The sequence below is a fragment of the Purpureocillium takamizusanense genome, chromosome 1, assembly GCF_022605165.1.
Source record: "Purpureocillium takamizusanense chromosome 1, complete sequence".
NCBI lineage: Eukaryota > Fungi > Ascomycota > Sordariomycetes > Hypocreales > Ophiocordycipitaceae > Purpureocillium > Purpureocillium takamizusanense.
This window is the reverse complement of record NC_063068.1, coordinates 2583428-2602703: the sequence shown is the minus strand read 5'-3', so window position 1 is coordinate 2602703 and position 19276 is coordinate 2583428. Positions and strand designations below refer to the sequence as shown.

Here is a 19276-nt window from a genome sequence, read left to right as displayed (position 1 = left end):
GCGACTCCGCATAAAGCTATCTAAATGACTAGACGGGACTTCATATTGACGACAGGTAATAGAGTATAGTAGAGTATAGGTGTATATCACTCTAAGTTTATTGCACTGCTTTTGCTACGACATTTTTTTTTAGGCTGGAATATCTGCGTCTGCGTGGTCGGTCGCTGAGTTGACCTGCCGTTCACAATACCTGCTAGCATCTATCACAGATCCGCTGCACGGAGGACGGAACGTCTGCGCAACTATGGAGGGAAATGTTCATTTTACTGGCCTCATTCGCCCAGAACAATAGTGCGAAGTCGCCCTTCTATATTTTCGTCTACCCAAACGCCTACCCGTCCAGCATTTAAAACCTTGAGATATCCCGTCCGAAAAGCCAGGTAATCAGCCAGTATACCGGAATCATGATCTTGTTCTTGATGCTCATGCTCTTGGTAAGGTACGCCGTCCGCCACAGAATCCAGGCCGCGCGGCCCTTGAGCTCGTCCTTGCCGCTCTGGTGGATGGCCCGCCAGCTGCCCAGGTATGCCATGGTGCCTAAGTTGCGGAACTTGAAAGGGGCTGACGACGATGAGTTGGCCTCGCCCTTGTTGAGCTGCTTGGCTAAGTACGCCGCCTGCTGGCTGGCCACTTGGGCCGTGGCCGGGTAGTTGCGCCCCTTGACGGCGGTGCAATCGCCCACCGCAAAGACGTCTGGCAGCGGTGTGGTGGGTGATTCCGCGGCCGAAGGCGCTGTGGATACCTTTGCCTGCAGAGGCTCGAGCTGCACGCGCATGTGCTCATCCGTGACGATGCCGCCTGTCCGTGGGTCTTTGGCGATCTTGCCCAGGCCGTCGATCTCGCGGCCCAACAATAGACTCGTCAGCGGATTCTGGGTCAGGCCCGTGCTCCAGACGACAACACCGGCCCCGACCTCTTCCGGCAGCTCCTTCGCCTTCAACATGAGATGGTCACCCTCTCGCCGTATCCGTTGCAGGTGATGCTCAGTCTTGACGGTGATGCCCTGACGTCGAAACATCTCGGTGGCGTAGTTGGCCAAGCTCTGATCGAACATGGGTAGGACCTTTGGTGCAATGTCGTAGATGGTGATGGCGACGAAGCGCTTCAGATCGGGAAAGAGCTTTGACAAGTCATCTCTCACCAAGTCGTGCAGCTCGGCAGCAAACTCAATGCCAGTGGGCCCTCCACCGACGACGGCAAAGTGCAGTAGCTTGTGCCGCTCTTCGTCGCTCGTGGTAGGCAAGCTTGCCTTTTCGAAGGCGGCCAGGACCTTGAGACGAATGATGCGCGCGTCGCCGATGTCGCGCAGGAAGCAGGCATGCTCTTTGACGCCCTCGATGCCAAACGTCTGGCTGTAGCAGCCGACTGCGAGGACGAGTTTGTCGTAAGGCACTTCGAACTCGGTGCCCTTGGTCAGCTGGATGCCCGTCACCGCGCCGACATCGCCACGCGTATTCGCCTCAACGCGAATGACTTTGCGCTGAAAGTCAATGTCGGATGCCCACGCCTGATGGAACTCATCGAGGTTGAGGCGGCGGACGGGCTCGATGGCAGCTCGAAACTCGAGCGTGCCGACAGACGTCGAAGCTAGCAGAGGCGTGAAGACGAAGTGGGATCGAGGTGAGATGAGGATACGGGTTGCCGTCGAGGGTTTTAGAGTGCGGCCGACGGCGTACCCTGCCCACCCGGAGCCGAGAATGACGATGCGTTCCTTGGATCCTTGGAAAGCGAATCGGCTTAGCAGCGGATGGAGAGACGGCCAATGATGGCAAGAGAGCCGAGCTTACCATTAGACGCCGCTTGCGAGGAGGCGTGCCTTGCCGGCGGCGTTTTGTTAGTGACTTGTTGGCGCGCGATGGGAGTGGCACGTCCGGAGAGTCGCATCAGAGAGCGACACTGCAGCCGAGTGAGCCCGGGCATGGTCGCGCCTTCTCAATGGTGCGAAATGAGATTCAAGTGTCGCGCCTTCCGTATATTGTGCTTATCCGCCAGATGGTCACTGTACGAGGAAGTTGCACCTCGACTTTTTATTTAAGCTTTCGCGGCTCGGTGGCCTCGGCATGACATCAGCTGCACCACCCATCCGTCAACAAGGAAAGATAATCGCAGGTGCACCAATCGACTGGACATGATTGCCAAATGCTCCCAACCCCACTCCGCCGTGACTGTAACTCTTCCTCTGTTTCTCGTTACCATGTGTACGCACCATTGCGCGAAATCGGGGGTCGCTCACGAGGTCCTCTTTACGATAATTCATCGGGACCGGAAGTCCAGCCACCGTGTCGGCGCCTCGCCCACTTCGGACAATGCGGACTCCGGACCCTGTGAACCCACCAGGACCGCCGGCGCTCCCGACACATGCCGCCTCCCTCACTGATTGCCACAGGAACCGAGCAGAGTCTGAAAGGGTTGCAACCAAATGCTGTATACAACAAACGTAGTTTTCTATGTGTTGCGAGCGGCAGCTCCTTGCTCGCCCCTGTGGCATCCCACTCTGTCCGGGAATGTGCAGTCCTATCTTACCCGATATCGTTGTTCCTCGCCGTCTTTTTTACACATGCGACCACCTTCTTGCTCACATGCCGCTTAGCAACACTCCCGCTCCATCAATTACTGCAGCATCGAGTCGAGACTTTCGCCCAGCACTTCCTCGATCTTGACGATCCACCTATGTGTCTCTCGCTCCACAACCTCGTCATCGTCCTCCTGTAGTTCGCTGATGCGAGGCAGCATCTCGTGCAGCATTGACAGCCACTCCTCACCCAGGCGATCCGTTAGTGCCTGCTCGCACTTGACCGCCGCCAGTCGCACCGCCGTCTGCTCCGACTTGAGGTGCTTCATCAGTGACGAGTTGAGCTCCTTTTGATGGGCCTGGGAATCCGCCGCCCCGGCAAGGCTAACGACCGCCGGCACGAGCCTCTCATTGACGTCTAGAGACGTCGCGTGGAGGAACTGCTGCATCAGCACCGGTGCAATAGCGCCAAAGTGTGATGGCGCCTGCCAAAAGTCGTCCTGGTCATGCTCGAAGCATGTCTCCAAAGTCTGAAGAACGCGGTTCCACAACTCTCGCTCTTCAACAACTCTGACATTGGCAGCCCCCAGGATCTTGACGGCGTCATCTACCACGTACGTCGCATAGTTTGTCACGATCGACTTGAGTTGTGAGAAGAAACTCTGCAAGAAGCCGTAGACGCTGTACTGGCGGAGCGCTCGCCCAGTCTTGTCAGATTTAGGCAGCCCAGTCGCCGTCCACTCGATCATCTGTACGAAGATGGGCCGGAAGGCGGCATCGTTGAGTTTGTAAATCATCTTCAAAGCCTTTTCGTTAACCCCGGACTCGATCTTCGCTAATTGCTGCAACGCAGCCACGTCCCTCCCCCCCGTGACATGAGTGCGACGGCGCACATCGAATGCCCGGAGAAGCGTGCTTGTGAGCAGAGTTGCATGCTTGGTGATGGCGGATTTAGGGTGCTTGTCGATCGCTACCCCCAGCATATAGAGAAATTCGAGAATTGCCTACCCAGATTGATTAGCGTGGGCCCCTCTCTTCGACATGTGACGCTCCGTCTTACCGAAAACCCTGCTGACATGGCTTGCTCCCAATTCTTGTCCAAGCTCGTGAAAATGTCCTTTGCGTCGAGCCGCCGGGCCAGGAACCCGAGGCAGCTGGTTCGGCTCTCGTTGGTCTCCTCGCCCAGCCCGGCCTCGGCCGACTTGTTCGAGATCGCCAGCACCCGATCCGTGTACGTTGACAACATGTACGGTAGATGCTCCGCCAAAGAGCTGATGAAGCCATAGCATGCAGAGTGAAGCTCCTCGTCCATGCTCTCGCTCTGCAGGCTCTTGTCCAGGTATTGAACGGCTTGCGGGATAGCGACAGGCAAGACAGGGACGATGGCATCCTGCAGAACATCGACGAGGGAAGTGAGACACAGCAAAGCCATGACCCGAAGCCGTCTTTCGTCCTGTCCAAGGCAATGCTCTCCGGCAATGGTGGCAGCCGCAGCGACAACTGCCTCGACATCTTTCTTGCCGTACTTTTCTGCGATCTTGTCGACACAAGTGACCGCAGTGTGCTTGTATCGAATGTCTGACGACTCCCGAATCGCCGCAGTGAGCTGGGGCAAGAAGGCTAACAAGGCCTGCCTGGAAGCTGCGTCCGTGTTGCTCTCCGTCTCTACGCGCACTTCCAAGGCACGGAGGACCTTTTGGCGAAGACCCATGTCGGGACGATCGAGCAGATTCTCTACCGACTTGATGAACTCGCCGATCGAAAGAAGGTTGAGGAGGTTCGATAGAGAAGCCCCGCACCGTCCGTGTAGTGCCTTATTCGCCTTGACCGTGTCTGCCAGAACGAGGAGGTTTTCCAGTAGCAGAGAGTACAGCTCTCGAACCTCGGAGGCCTCCATATCGTCGCGACCAACGAGCTTACCAACCTGTCCCTTCAACTTCTTGCTGGCCAAGAAGCTAGGCAGAGCGGACAGCTGGCGCAGAGCAATCTTGTCGATGTTTTTGTCCTCTCGGTCCTCACTGATGCCGAGCAGGACAAACGCGATGCCCGGTTTTGGCTTGAAGAGATCAGCAACAAGATCCAACAACTTGACAAAAGACTCAAGCTGGATCTCTGTGCTGAAGCTGTTCAGCAGATCTACTACAAAGTGTAGGAGAGCGTCGCTGGTGTCGTATCGGTCGACCAGCATGCTAATGAGCGCGAACAAGAAGTCTCTCGGGCCCAAGGTCTCCACCAAGGCCACAAAGAGGCCGAGTCTCCTGTGCGCTGGAATATGTTCGTACGCTGTCGTGAAGCTGACAAGTATATCGCAGGCACCAGCAACCGGGCTCTTCTTGCCTTGGCGCAAGGACTCAATCAGTGGCGGCACAACTTCCTTGATCGTTTGGGAGACAACATGAGCCGAGTAGTCGTCGCTCTGCCGGAGCACTGAGGTGCCCATAAAGGTGAAAATGGGCATGACGCTGTGCAGTACCAGATTGGGTGCCGTTGTGGCGAGATTGGCCACCAACAATAACGCAGCATTCTGAACCACCGGGCTGGACGATTTCTGAATGCAATTAACGAGCAAGTCTCCGTAGCCACCAGAGCTGTCGATCTTGAGGCTCTTGTTGTCTCGGTAGGCGGGCATCATGGCAAGAAGGCTTCTCAATATGAGGTTTTGAAGATAGCCAAGCTCCGAGCCAACGACCGTCCTAAAATGTTGCAGCTCGGACAGGGCAGTGAACAGTCCGTCCAATAGCTGGGGGTGAGACACGGGATCTGAGTTCTCGACAAGCTGGAGGACAAATGTCACCTTGCGCAACGCCTGGCTCAGCTCCGGCGTCATCTGGGTGATCAGGCCGCGATTTCCATCCGACGAGCTCGTGCGTCGTCTCTTGTTTGGCGGAGGCTCCGTGATCATCTTGGTGCCAGTCTGGATCGAGTCAAGGAAGAAGGATAGGATGTTGGTGGTGAGCGGCACAGCCCGGAGCACATCGGCAGCTTCACCAGGCACCACTGAATCGGGCTCCGAGATGGGCGATTGAGAAATTCCCAGCAGCTGCTCGGCTACCATGAACTTGGTATCGTCTTTCATGGCTGGCCACATCTTCCGCACCCGGGCAAATATTGCGCGCAAAAGGTCGGACTTTTCTTGTTTGGACGGATCTTTCAAAACCTTGAAAAAGTATTCCAAACCATTGTTGTCGTTCGAGACGACAATGTCGACAAATCGAGCATCCAGTTCAGCCCTGTCTAGTTGCTCCGAACGGCAGACCTTGGCAGTGTCTTCCTCCGTTAGGCTGACCCACCACTGCAGAGTCGGCAACAGCAGCTGGGTTCTTGTAGTTGATCCGACCGCCCGGACCTGATTGAGTGTGTTGAGAAGTCTCTGCTTGACCATAACAAGCGGCGTGAGATTGACATGCGCCGCGAAGAATACCAATAAAGCCAACCTTGCCGATTGGCTCATATGATCCTTCTTGTCGAGAGCCGATTCTGGCACTGTCTGGTATTTGCCTTGCTCGATAGCAGAAGTTATGACAGAGGTGATGTGGCTGAAGTCCATGATACACTCCTCTATGCTTGGTAATATTTGCAGATGAAGCATCTTTGCTGTCACATCAGCCCCCAGGGAAGAGCCGTCTTTTGCCTTGCCATATAAGGTCCCGGCGCCCCAAGTCTTCATAGACTTGGCTGCAACTGGAATGGCGTACAGACTCGTCAAGACTGTGATCAACTCGGCTGCTGCCTGGCGGACTCGCTTCGACGGATCGCCCAGTGCAGCCACACAGTAGGGTACAAGAGCCTGCATGTCCAACTTCCCATCGTCGGTAGTTTTAAGGCGGTTCTTGACCATGTTCAAGGCTGCCATCCGCGCCAGCGCCGGGTATGGGCCGCACCAAATGCGGACGAAGAAGCTGAAGTAGGTGCAGTCTTTGAATGCTGATGAGCGTCGAAGCTTGGCGCTCTGGTCAAATTTGTCCAGGGCTTTGCTGTTCTTTGCTTGCTCCGAGACAATCGTAAAGAAGAGGTGGGTGAACTCATCGAATATTTCGTTTGGTTGAGGCAGGAGGCACGGAGACAGCGACTCTTTGCGTGACGACAACTCGTCCACCGCTGCCTCAAGAGCTTGCGGGCTTTGGGGTTTGGGCAAGCCCTCGCTGACCTGTGCAACCTCAGGGCTGGCATTGGGCAGCTTTCTGGTGCGAAACGAAAGGTCTAGCTTCAGTTCCAACTCTTCAATGTCGAATTCGACGTCCTGTATGACCGATTGAATAATCTCTCCAGATTGTCCTGAGGTTTGAGACAAGGCAATGAGAGCCGACCCGAGCTCCCGGCGCAGTTGGCCATCTTCGTCGTTGCTGTCGTCAAGCTTGAGAGCTGTAAGAACCAACGCCTTAAAAATGACGGCGATTTGCTTCTCTTTAAGAACCTGGCTACTCAGTATCGCCATGATTGTCGGCAGACCACGCGAGTCGCCTTTCTTGGTGAATCGCTCGATGAGTGCCAGACAGAGGCCATTGGCGAGCTTGTCGATCCTTCGATCCTGACCAATTTCTACCAAAAGAGGCCCAATATCCGACACCTTCATGAGCGCCTTGGTGACTTTGCTATTCATCTGTTTTGCAGACCTGAACTGAGCCATGATGGCCAGGCAAACGAGACCAGGCCTAACGGTATCATTTGTCCAGCCAAGTACCAGCTGCTGCATAAAAGCCGTAACAGCGATGTCTTCGAGGTTCGCCTTGGAGACGAAAACCGCGAGGGCCATATAAGAGGCAATTTGAAGACTGGGTATTTTTTTTAGAGTCAGAGCTTCGGCAAACACGGGGCCAACCCGGTGAAGCAGGGCCTGAGTGTTTTCACTCTGCACGGCTGCCCTTCCCGATCGCGTCCGGTCGAGCAGCCCATTCACGGCCTCTGTCATAAGACCGGCCCAGAATGTGATGAGCGCAGGGTGCTGGAACTGCTTCCGGCATGACTCAAGTGTATATTCGGAGAAGGCCGTAAGAAATTCAGGGCGATGAATGGCCTGGTGGACAAGGACGGATCTCGGCGGGGGTGTGAGAGATCTAACATAGGGATCGAGGAATCGGAACTCGTGGGGAATCCTGGCAGGAAGTATGGACAACAGCGTAGCAAAGGTCGGAATGGAATGGTACGGGAGGAACGTCAGAAGAAGAACAGTAGTATTGTCTTCGTGGATGCTGCAACTTGTGTCAGTGGCGGGCTGCAGTTGGCGTGCGAGAGCCATGAACGTACCGAAAACGCCGAATAAGCCATTCTACGGACTTAATCGCCGGCATAAGCCGCAAGCGGCTCCCAGCCAAGCGCAAAAACGCCTCAATTTGGCGATCCAGCTCCTCATTCTCGGCTGCCGTGAGCTGGGTTCGGTCCTGATCTTGGCTCTCCGGGCTGAAGATTGATGACTGAAAGTGTGCAAAGCGGGAGTCAAGCTGACACAGCTCTTCGAACCCAGTGTAACATGTCGTGTAGAGTGTCTGGTAGCTCTGTGTCGCGGCGACTCGGGGCTCCCAGATTAGAGACTTGGAGTGCGCCGCCTTTTGGGCCTTGACGTTGAGTGTGGCCTTGGAATTGGCGGCGATCTGCGCCAACTGCGCAGCGAGAGACGTCGCCATGGCTGCAAGGCTTTCGGGCTCACGAGCCGAAAGTCGAGAGCGACAGGGCGGAGATGGGTGGTGGCGGCAGTTGAAAGCGTGCCGTCGGCGCTGGTGTTGGTCCTTCACGATACCCGGCGACAGACCAGCACCGAATTTTTTCTTGAAGGTCCACGGCCAGGAAAAGCAGCAGACAATTTTTTGGAGGTCCTTATCGATAAGCCGTGGCCGGTAGGCGGTGTATGGTGTATACTGAGTACACCGCAGGCGCAAGGTGGAGTCGGCGGGGTGAGGTCGGTACACGGTGCACTGGTGCAGCACTGACAGCCAGAACAGCCACCATGGAAGATACCGTAATAAATTGAAGCGCTATAACGCAACTGAGAGCCTACTAACTAGGTGTCGTCGTCGTCGTCTTCACTCAGCCACTGCCCGAACTTCGCTGAAAGAGCTTGTCCCACGAGCCCGAGCCCCTGTCACCATAACTGCTAATCTAACTTATAGCAATCAGTACCGACCTTCATACCTACCTAGGTCCTCCCTCATACGACCTTGTAAGTCCTCTGTACTTCCACAAGACCAAACCCTCTCCTGGTGGCAATCGCCCACGGCGGCATATACTGCTCGACGCGACGCAACGCTGGTATCGTCTTCGGTTCGTTTGCGTCTCCCCAGACACACCTTGCAGTCACCTCCAAAGGTCGATATGAATATTCCCTTTTCGCCTCGCCTCGGAGCCTCAGCTCTCCCGGATCCGGGTGGCCGTGCAATAACCCTGCCTGTGTTCCCAAATCTGCACCTGAAGACTCCATGTCGTCTTCAACGAGCTGCAGGCTCACGTTCCAGGCACCCGTCCACCCCCGCCGCCAGACTTGGATGTGCTGTATGTGTCCCCCGGGAGGGTTCTGGCCGAGTCGCGGATCTAGCCCGGCCCCGCCCTGAATGGTGAAGTTGAAGATCGGCCGTGAGAGATCTAGCCAGCAGCCTCTCGTTTCCCGGGCGTCAACGTGTAGATGCGCGGTCGCTTCATCCACTGACGTCTCCACCTTGATCAACTCCTCAAGATCCACACCGTTCTCAAGCTGAGGCACGTACTGAGATGCGTCATAGATGCAGTCTGTGAGGCGTCGCTCTACTGTCGGCTGGCATATGGTCGATCCGAGTTGTCTGTTTGCTTCCGGAATTGAGTCAACTATCTGGTAGAGATACTCTTCACTGCCCGAGAGAATAACCGTATTGCTGCCCCTGTCCAGGTCGACCACCTGCTTGAAAATAAACTTGTAGCGGTTGCTTGCGGAAAATGGAAACGCGCTCAAGTTATAAATCGAAGTGCCGACGAAGAGGAGCAGGAGCAGAAGAGGCACATGGTGCGTTATGCGATGGAAGAACGGTGCGAGTGGAAGGAATATGACAATACTGAGGGCGCCAATGACTATAAATGGGGTCGCGAGGCTACTGCCATCGACTCCAGTCATGGCTATTGCTGACACAGCTGATAGGTCTTGGCCTCCGACGACAGTAAGATGAACCGGAGCCAGGATGAGGAACTGCAGAAGCCATAGCCACCCCGGGGCGTTTCTCGACTCCGGGTCGTCTCCCTCACAGGACTGCTGCAGCCAGGCTTTGAACATTGTGATAAAGGCGGCCGCGCTCGAAGCGACTTTTTGATAGCTGATGGCAATGAGGCCCTCCTCTTTCAGCCAGGCAGGGCCTCCGTGATCTCCAAGCAGCGGCCTCGTGGCAGACGCACAATCCTGACCAGGGGCATCATCGTCGGCTCCCAATTCGCCATCGTCATCCTCTCGCTCGTTCTCATTGCAAACGACGGGCTGTTCACCACCATTTGTGTCGCATGATCTTAGGGTGATCGTTTTCGGTCGTGGTAATCCAAGCTGCTCTAGCAGGGAAACCATCAATGACAGGAAAGCTACCAAGTGAAAAACAGCGGCCGGATAGAGTGACGCAATTAGCAGCTCGCCTTCGGCCACCACGGCAGACACCTGGAATGCCCATATCACGACGAATAGCCATGACTGCACAACGAGCGCAGAATTGCCGGAGCATCCGCGCATGACAACCCACATGCCGAGATAGCATGATGACAGCGCCATGGCCCATCTATGCGATGTTAACAGAGAAAGCTGGATTTTTCTTCACGCAAGCACTCACACGGCGTAGCTGCTACTGTAAATTATGAATGGGTTGAGGTTAGCCACTGCAACCAATGAAGCACTGGTCAAGGTTGTGGCAAATGCAAGTGCCAGTGGAAAGCGAAAGATGTCAGCCCAGGCCATGTCTCGAAGATGCCACGCTCGTTTTCTAACAAGTGCGTATATGGTGAGTGCAATAGCCAGAGGTGTCACAATCACCAAAGTGGTCGACCACGTAAAGAGATCGACGAGTCGGAAACTGACCCAGACGCAGCCGAGCCAGTCGAACCAGACTCCCTTGTCAGTGTGCCGTCTGCTCCCTCGATCATCAGAGCCCCCAATCGATCTTTGGGACAGGTTCTGAGTTGCTGCCAAGGCAGCTGAGAGCATGTGCCAAATGCTGTCCGTCGAGGTATGTCGCGCGTCGTCTTCGACTGTGTGGTAGCGCGATCGAGGCTTGTAGAACGCAATGTCTAATCCACTCCAACCATAGACATTTGCGAATATTTCGTAATCAGTGCCACTCATGACAGCTCCACTGTCGTAACCATCATTAGCAATGACAGAGCCCAGTGGGTGAGGGTTTCCCGAGTAAGCCTTGGCTGCTCCATAGTCTGTTGCTTGAAAGAGCATCGCACGGCCGCCGGCCCCAACTCCTTCAAGATTCACGAATGCACGGCAAAATGGATGTAGGGGGCTGCTGCTGAAGGCGCGCGATCCTAGTAGTCCATCCTCCTCGGCATTGTTAAACAAGAGCACAATCCCATTCTCTAGTTGGTGGCCGTCGGTTGTAAAGTGGCTAAGCAATTGCAGCATAGAGACGCATGCCATACCGTCATCTGTCGCTCCGTAGCTCGTTGCCACTCTAAATTAGGGCTTAGCAGGAATAGACGTGGAAACTTGCCGCACGCAGTTTAAGCCGTTGACTTACGAATCTAAGTGGCAATTGACGAGAACCATGCCAGGGTTAATGGAAGGCTTGTCGAGGTTCTGACGATTCCAGAAGTTGCCCTCCGGATCCTGCTTTCCGCGTATATAGACATAGATGTTGCTACCTTCAAAGTACTGTGCGGTCCATGTCGAGCCGGAACCGTTGCCATTGCCGCTCAAGTAGGATCCGGCGTCATATGTCATTGTAAAGTTGGCAATCTGGTCATCAAATACGGTGATGGCGGAGCCCTTGGAGGACACCTCATAGTCGCCGCTTTCTGTCACGTTCGCACGACTGATGCAGCTGGTCAGCAATCACCCCATCTAAGTCTTGGGGGCAGGTACATGTCTTCAATGTATGAGCTTCCGGTGGCCGTCGCGCGCAGCGCTTCAAATGCATAGGATACTCCATTTCGGTCCAAAATTTCCTTCACTCGAGTGATAAAGTAATGCCGCACTCGATCATTTTCGTGGCTGATGAATGGATGGAATGCAACCGTGATGTTCTGTAAGTCCTGCCAGGCCTCCGCTAAACTGATGCCATCCGGAAGAACCTTCGGTGGTGCTGGAACCACTTCTTCTATGTACAGCATTGGAATTGAAACACTGAGGTATATAATGGTTGTCCAAAACGTGACCGAGAGAGGTCGGAAAGTAATGAAGTGACGCAGCCTCATGGCGAGAGCTATTGAGCGAGCAGATCGCGGAGTGCAAGATGACAACCTCGTGCTGGAATTGCCACGAGGTCGGCTAAAAGAGCAGAGGTCAGCGAGCTTGTCTCTGGGTGCTAAGGTAAAGATTTTGATTGTTAAGTTCCACCCGTGATGAGGGGGTTGGTGGGAACACAGGATGCCACATAACTGCATGGTCTCCCTGCTGCTGAGCAAATGGGACGTACAGTTTACGAATCACGTCGTACACGGACGCGATAAATAACCGGCGAAATCGCTCAAACGGTAAATTGCACATTGATATTGCCACACGCAGAGGCAATGATAAGCCTGAAAATCTGTTCGAGATGCCACTCTTTAGAACTGTTACACATAGAAAGTGACGACATGGTCTGACGCCGCGGTCCAAATAGTTCAAATAGACAATAGTCCCATCGAGCGCTCACCAAACAGAAGGCTTGAGGCACCAGTAGCCCTCGTGAGAGTAACCACGCACATTACCTGAAACCAGACGCAAATCCACGTCGAGTTCGGCTCGCCAATCTTGTCATGCCTTGAGAAAATGGTACTAAAGAATGTGGTCGTCTCATAGCTAGCGACGCTACGTGCCCTCACTACTTTATTCTTATCACCTCATTGAGCGCCGGCCGGAGCCTCGCAACACCTCGACTGTGTTGACCCAGAACATGAAGCACCAGACGTCACTGAGGGTCAAGACCAGTCACTTTCCCTACCCCAGTAGTAGTCAAAGAGTCTTTGAAGCCTTCGCTGGGCTTTCCACCTACGAAAAGAGGGCCTGGTTCATGTTCGTTAGCAACATGCGCACTGGATGGGTGCGCCCGCATGGAGTAAATATCAGCCAATACTGGCTGGGTTCATCAACATACCGTACGTGGGATGGACGAGCACGCCATCGGCAAAAACATCAACCGAGTTGGGTACAACCCACTCCATCAGTCTGTCCCAATTGACACACTCGTGTGGGCTCGTCAGGTTTCCTATGGGGCGGGCTCCCCCCTCCTCCCATTTCATCGTAAGGACGGTGGTGTCTCCCTGACACATGACGGCGTCCATGAGCATGTGGAGGCAGTGATCTGTGCCAGTATTATTCATCACAAATCTCTATATATCCACGTCGCCCTTCATGGCACTAGAGCAAGGACTTACCCGTGTGTTCATCATGCATGGCTTTCTCGTGACCTTTGAGTTTGTCAAGGTGGTAGTAGGCGGGGTGCAGAGCATGGTAGATGTTTTTCTGCCAAGTCAGCTTCTGGTGACATCAGATTTCAACGAGGAGCATTCGAACATATGACTCACGAGGCAATGGAGATGATGAAAGACCATCAATGAGCCAAAATAAGTGCCATCAGGCAGTCGAATGCCCTCCTGTTCCCGACCCAGGTCACGCATGAGCTGTTCCGAGAATCCAATATTTTGATCTATGCACGATCTGTCTGTCAGCTTCACTCTAGAGCTATGTCAGTATAGTGCTTACATACGCTCAAAGATTTCATGCCAACTATGATCAACTTCTTCGCTGGGCTCCCCAAAATATCGCACACCTTCTCGAGGCTCCCACTGATCCATGACATATGACTGGTAAGTGATGAAGTCGTTTGCAGGAGCTGTGGTGACAGTATGATCAGTTTATATTGCCATGATAGACTCTCCAGTCCAGTTTGCAGGATCAAAACTCACATCCGAGGAATCGAGTCCCATATCGACGTTTCTCCTTGGCGATTCCCCACGTCACGGATGCGATGATTGATGTGTATATGGCGATAGCTAACACCACAGCCAAAACAATGACGAGTTTCATATAGGAACTGCGATGGCTGCGGGAAATTCGCAGCTTCCGTATTAGCATTTCATCTTCCATGTCCAAGCTGGACGTGGAACCTTCATGATCAAGGGGCATATAATCAGAGGACTCTTTCATAGCCATAACTGGCGGAGTTAGTGTAGTTGCGTAAAAGAGTTCAATAAGAGTTGCTAGTACGAGAGTTTTCGACATGAAACGCAAAAAAAATAGAGGATCCCGTCTTCCGAAGAACCAAGGGAGGAGAGAGAGACAGCAAATCGTCCGTTGAAGAGAGTCGCCCGAGTGTGTCACATGTAACGCGGGAAGTGTCCATGCGCTGTAACACTCTGAAGAGCACATCATTGGCTTCAAGTATGATGTTGGGACTTGAGCCCCACGAGTTTAGAAGAGCAAGAATGACATAGCTGACTTGCGTCACATTCGGAAGCGTGTGACTATGCCTATGGCCCTATACGGTACATACCACGCCTGCAGCTCGGCCAAGGCTACGCTGCATCTCGAACAAGCGCTCCGGGATTTGAGCAGCACGCCATGCCTCAAACGTACTCTAGCACTTCTACTTCCCCACATGTGCCGTGTGCTAGTCTTCGTATTGGGCTGAGTGCGTAATTATCGTATTGTGTCTCGAGAATCGGCAGGCTTCCGAGGCTTGTATTACAATGCGGGATGTCACATTTGGCGGTCTCCCATTCTCATCGACCTCAGTCTATCTATTGGCAGGTGCACAACCCGTCATGCATATGCAATTGAGCGTGAGATTACTCTGCCCTCGTCATGGTGTTGTCATGGAGCTTCAACTGCCGCATTGTAGCCCAGTCCAACTGAAACAGTTCAGAGCATCAGTTCAAGTAATTGACTTCCGCGCTGCGGTCCGCTGTGGCTGGCGGCGCGGCATATGAGCCGGCTTGAGTGACACGAGATTTGCGTTTGCCGTTTGGATAAGAGTCGGGATGGTCTCTTCGCACTGGTAATGTGTCCTACTCCGGCTACGGCATGCCGAGTCAAATATTGCGTGTCAAGGCTACTGCGGCTGGGTTTCAATGCAATGTGACTCCGATCATCTAGCTTTCCGAGCATCGCCAACATTATCGTGTGTACTACATGCAATCGACTCCTTTCTACGGTTAGCGCCCAACCCTTGAAGTAAGGATGACATATCGTTGACTTCGAACAAGGCCTATAGGGATTCGACACGTCACAGCTGCCGTAGAACTTGAACAGTTATCTCGAAATCGGGTGACATATGTGCCGCGCTGCAACGTTCCCGGGGCCATCCGATGAGGATCTCATCACGATGCGAAGCATGGAATCCGAGTCTCGGGCCCGGAGATTATAGTCGAGATTCTCACATTGAACATTGAAAGCGGGGTACATGTACTCATACCGATTGAGATAGACTCAGTATGCCATATCTGGCGTTCTCTGGCTCAACAGAATTCTCTAACGTATTTCGAATTGTTCTCGATCGCAGTATATATTGCAACAACAGCCGCTAAGTATCGAGTTGGTGGCAACAAGGAGTTGATTCCGACATCTTTGAGCAACTCAAAGCACCAATCCATCAACATACTATAGATCTTGTCGGTGACCAGTCAGAATGAAGGGAGTCTTGAGCGTCGCTGCACTTTTGGCGTTGGGAGCGTCTGCTCTTCCTCGTGGTTTGTTCTCGAGATTTCCGCTATCCTATCTTACGCCCGCCTAATTCGCGTCAAAGGCCATATCACCCGCGGCAGCTTGGATGGCGACCTCTCGTACAACAAGCCTGCCAGCCCCGAGAGACGTTCGGGGCTTGACGGCGACCTTGCTTACAACAAGCCAGCCAGCCCCGAGAGGCGCTTGGGTCTTGATGGCGACCTTGCTTATAATAAACCAGCTAGCCCCGAGAGGCGGTCCGGACTCGACGGTGACCTCGCCTACAATAAGCCAGCCAGTCCTGAGAGGCGCTCGGGACTCGACGGCGATCTCGCTTATAATAAGCCCGCCAGTCCGGGAAAGCGGTCTACGCTAGACGGCGACCTTGCCTACAACAAGCCAGCTAGTCCTGAGAGGCGCTCGGGACTCGACGGCGACCTTGCTTACAACAAGCCTGCCAGCCCCGAGAGGCGCTCGGGTCTTGATGGCGACCTTGCTTATAATAAACCAGCCAGTCCTGAGAGACGCTCGGGTCTCGACGGCGACCTTGCCTACAACAAGCCCGCCATGACAGAGTAGCTTTTATGGTCTGGACGGGAGGCGTCGCCAGAGCTATCTGCAGCGGCATCGCCGACTACGGGGCATACGAGCTGGGCTGGGGCACCTCGTCCTCCCGGCAGGTGGCACCCTTCCTCACATGGGTAGCACTGTCTTTGCCGAAGCAGCCTGGTGCGGGTGGTCGTCACAGAATCGGATAAATGAGCTGGTATACGGTCTTTACTCAATGGATAGTTAACGAAGGAAGAGATAAATTGAACCCGTCGCTCCTTAAACACTCGTATGAATCAAGACAGAGAGACGCATTTCTCGTGCCTTGTTCTATTCGTTTTGCGGCACTTCATGTTTTACATAGATGGTTAGGCCGTGTGACAGCGACAAGCTGTAGGGAGCGCAGGTCTGCTGTTGACTATTTCGTAGTACTGAGACGTTACATGACTGGCAGTAGACGGAACCCGCCCGGAGTCAAAGTGACTCCAACCAACACACTCGCCAGGAAAGGAAGGAGTGAGTAGCATTAGATGATAGTGCCTTCCACAGTACGCAGTACGCAGTACACAATCCCGCCCTGTCTCATGACCCGCATTGCGTCAAGTACATACATACGTTAGTACTTCGTACGGTACGACCTACCATGCAATTAATAGTGCAGCGGGTGAGGACCAGAAGCCGCCCACGTGAGGTGAGGGGGAGATTGGTGGGTGGGTGATTGCTTCGTACATATGCCTCGTTGCGTGCATCACCAGACGCAGCAGAACCCAACCGCTCCCACTCACGCGTCGGTCGCGGCAAGGGCCTGCCTTCTCCTCCATCCTCAATCACCAAAAGTGTCCCTCATGCCTGGAACCAACCAATTTCGTGTTCGCCACGCGAGGTCGAGCGGCGACGATGCCCAGTTCATCGTGGGCGCGTTCGACTCGACAATCCCGTACCTTGCGTCCATCGGCGCTGGCGGGATGTGGGGAGAAGAGCCCTTTTCCGCCAAAGACGGTTTCGAAGCAGAAACGATTGAATCGATCCAGAAATCGGAGCGCGACGACGAGCCGCTGCGGGTCTTCATCGCCGAGGTCGATGTCGGTGCCGCCGCGGCGCCGCAAGGCACGGCGCAGCCCCCCGTGCGCGTCGGCTCGGCCATGATACGCGAAGACTCGCTGCCGTCGTACATTACGGAGCGAGAAGAGATGAAGCCCGAGGTGGACGGGGCGAGGGACTTTCTCTTCCTCGAGGTCGTCATCTCGGACTACCGGACGGGCTCGCTCCACAAGGGAGCCGGGGCGGCGCTGATTGAGGCTATCAAGAGCTACGGGCGGGACAGGAACAAGCGCACCCTGTATGTGGATTGCTGGGCTGGCAACGACGCCAAGCTGAGCAGGTGAGGCCGATCTGAACGGGGTGATGACCAAAAGGCTCAAACGACCGCTCTGACATGGTTGAACTAGGTACTACGAAAAGCTGGGGTTCACCAGGGTGGGAGACTTTTCGTTTGGCAGAGCCAGCGGAGCGATTTGGCCAGGCACCTTTTTCCGCATGGACCTGTAGCCGCTGTCGCGAGATGGACTCGGAAGACGAAGATCTGCCGAAGATTTATAGTGCGTTCGTACATGCTGTACGAAGTATATGGGTCTTCCGAGATCAGACTCATCAGAGGCCACAGTGAGTGGATTGATGACTGGTGTTGGCGCCGCCGGGCCACAAGTTGAAACTCAGCAGGGTGTGAGGTGGGTAACTCATCTTACAACGAAGTACGTAACTAACGTACTTCGTACTCTACGTACTTCCTTGCGTGACCCCCGCTTTATTATCGTTCTCACCCCTCAAGGCTTCTTGTATCGTAACTCGCGCTTCGCTCATGCGCGTTACCATCTACATGTGTACTGCAGATTGAGAAGCATCAGCTGCCTTGCCTGTCCTTGTTCTAGATTGCAACTTTTCCCCGGTCATAATGGCTGTCCGTAGACTCCTTGGATTCCTATCTAGCTGGTATCCCGCTGACCATGAGTCCCTGCAGTTCCCGTATCCCCAGCTGGTCCTCTTTGGCGACTCATTGTTACAGCACTCAGCCGAGACCCTTGACGGCTTCTCGCTTCAATCCGCGCTTCAGACCCGTGCGTTTCTTTCCCGCTTCGAGTTCTGATCACACAAGACCCATGACCAACTCGTGCCAGGTTGCCTGAGACGTCTCGACGTCATCAACCGCGGCTTCTCAGGATGGAACACGGCCAACGCGATCAAGTTCATCGACCAGATCTTCCCCAAGCCTAGCGATGCCTCTCCGCGCATCAAGTTCCTGGTATGAACATGGACATGATGCGGGCCTCGAGCCTGGTTTGAACTCACCCACGCTCACTCACCCTTGCTCAGGTCGTCCTGCTCGGCGCCAACGACGCCGTGATCCCGCTGCCGACCACGACGCAACACGTGCCCCTTGAGCAGTATAAGAAGAACCTCGACGCCATTGTGAACCACCCGCACATTCTGGCGCACGACCCCAAGATCCTGCTGGTAACGCCGCCGCCCGTGGACGAGATCCGGCTCAAGGAGCTCAACTTGGCGGAGGGTCACCCCTGCGCCGTCCGAACGTCGGCAATCAGTGCCTCGTATTCGGAGACGGCCCGCCAAGTCGCGCGGGACAACCCGCACGTCGTCTCGATCGATCTATGGACGGCCATCATGGACAAGGCCATCGCTCTGACGCCCGACGAGTACACCGAGGGCGGGCCCCTTCTGGGCACGCCTGACAACGGCAACCGGGGCGGGCTGGCCACGCTGCTTCCCGACGGCCTTCACATGAACGGCGATGCGTACCGGGTCCTCTACGGCCTCTTGAAGCCGCACATCGGTGAAGAGTGGGTAAGCCTGCCAGTTGAGGACCGCACCGGCTACCTGTTCCCAGACTGGCGGGAGCTGGCAGGCTAAAGAGCGCCAAGCGATCAATGACATCAGCAAGGCATCTTTGTGATGGGGTCTTGCGGGCGGTTCGACGGTTTGAGATGCCGTTGGCAAGCTGCCTAGAAGCGGTAGCCGGGGAATATGATCCACGGCGAAAAGGCGTCGAGGTCAATGCTGTTGGATCGTCCATCAACACCACCAGTATCATCAATCATCATCATGTTCCAAAGCATTCTCCACCGTGACCAGCCGTTGCCCATATCGCTACGTAGTATACATTTTTGATATCTATATCCCAAGCTTGAATGCATAGGGCTCCTCTTCCGGAGTCCCAGCACGGAGAGCGCTGACACTTTTGCCTCGTGCAGACTGCTGGCAAAGTGAGGTGATGTGGTCAGTTCACCAAAAGCGTATTCCTGGAAGAGCAAAGGGTATTGTAGCGACGGGCATTGCGTTGCAAAGTATACACCAGGCACCGTGCCATGCGGCCCTCGCCCAAACACCTCAGTCAT

General features: G+C 54.5%; 5 protein-coding genes across 7 annotated transcripts; 2 read left to right on the top strand and 3 right to left on the bottom strand.

Moving 5' to 3' along the window:
• Window positions 1-102: 102 nt before the first annotated feature.
• Window positions 103-2045, bottom strand: JDV02_000832 (uncharacterized protein). The gene is made up of 2 exons (XM_047981696.1): window positions 1788-2045; window positions 103-1719 (listed from the first exon to the last, which is right to left on the bottom strand). The coding sequence occupies exons 1-2, from the start codon at window positions 1918-1920 to the stop codon at window positions 347-349; spliced, it is 1506 nt and encodes a 501-aa protein (XP_047837656.1). The 5' UTR covers window positions 1921-2045; the 3' UTR covers window positions 103-346.
• Window positions 2046-2451: 406 nt separating this feature from the next.
• Window positions 2452-8258, bottom strand: UTP10 (snoRNA-binding rRNA-processing protein utp10). Its single transcript, XM_047981695.1, has 3 exons — window positions 7757-8258; window positions 3573-7701; window positions 2452-3516 (listed from the first exon to the last, which is right to left on the bottom strand). The coding sequence occupies exons 1-3, from the start codon at window positions 8131-8133 to the stop codon at window positions 2611-2613; spliced, it is 5412 nt and encodes a 1803-aa protein (XP_047837655.1). The 5' UTR covers window positions 8134-8258; the 3' UTR covers window positions 2452-2610.
• A 255-nt stretch (window positions 8259-8513) lies between these two features.
• Window positions 8514-12003, bottom strand: JDV02_000830 (uncharacterized protein). Of its 3 annotated transcripts, none has more exons than XM_047981694.1 (4): window positions 11194-12003; window positions 10282-11127; window positions 9208-10230; window positions 8514-9145 (listed from the first exon to the last, which is right to left on the bottom strand). In XM_047981694.1, exons 1-4 carry the CDS (start codon window positions 11394-11396, stop codon window positions 9139-9141), a joined length of 2079 nt encoding a protein of 692 aa, XP_047837654.1. In that variant the 5' UTR covers window positions 11397-12003; the 3' UTR covers window positions 8514-9138. The 3 variants fall into 3 exon arrangements, with proteins under 3 accessions (XP_047837654.1, XP_047837653.1, XP_047837652.1); XM_047981693.1 differs by having other exon boundaries at window positions 8514-10230; window positions 11194-11487; window positions 11538-12003; XM_047981692.1 differs by having other exon boundaries at window positions 8514-10230.
• Window positions 12004-16396: 4393 nt separating this feature from the next.
• Window positions 16397-17414, top strand: JDV02_000829 (uncharacterized protein; the record flags this gene model as incomplete). The annotated part of the gene is made up of 3 exons (XM_047981691.1): window positions 16397-16402; window positions 16628-17247; window positions 17315-17414. The coding sequence occupies 3 exons, from the start codon at window positions 16397-16399 to the stop codon at window positions 17412-17414; spliced, it is 726 nt and encodes a 241-aa protein (XP_047837651.1).
• On the top strand, window positions 17227-19074 carry JDV02_000828 (uncharacterized protein). The gene is made up of 4 exons (XM_047981690.1): window positions 17227-17823; window positions 17884-17980; window positions 18041-18165; window positions 18237-19074. The coding sequence occupies exons 1-4, from the start codon at window positions 17818-17820 to the stop codon at window positions 18789-18791; spliced, it is 783 nt and encodes a 260-aa protein (XP_047837650.1). The 5' UTR covers window positions 17227-17817; the 3' UTR covers window positions 18792-19074.
• The last annotated feature ends 202 nt before the right edge of the window (window positions 19075-19276 follow it).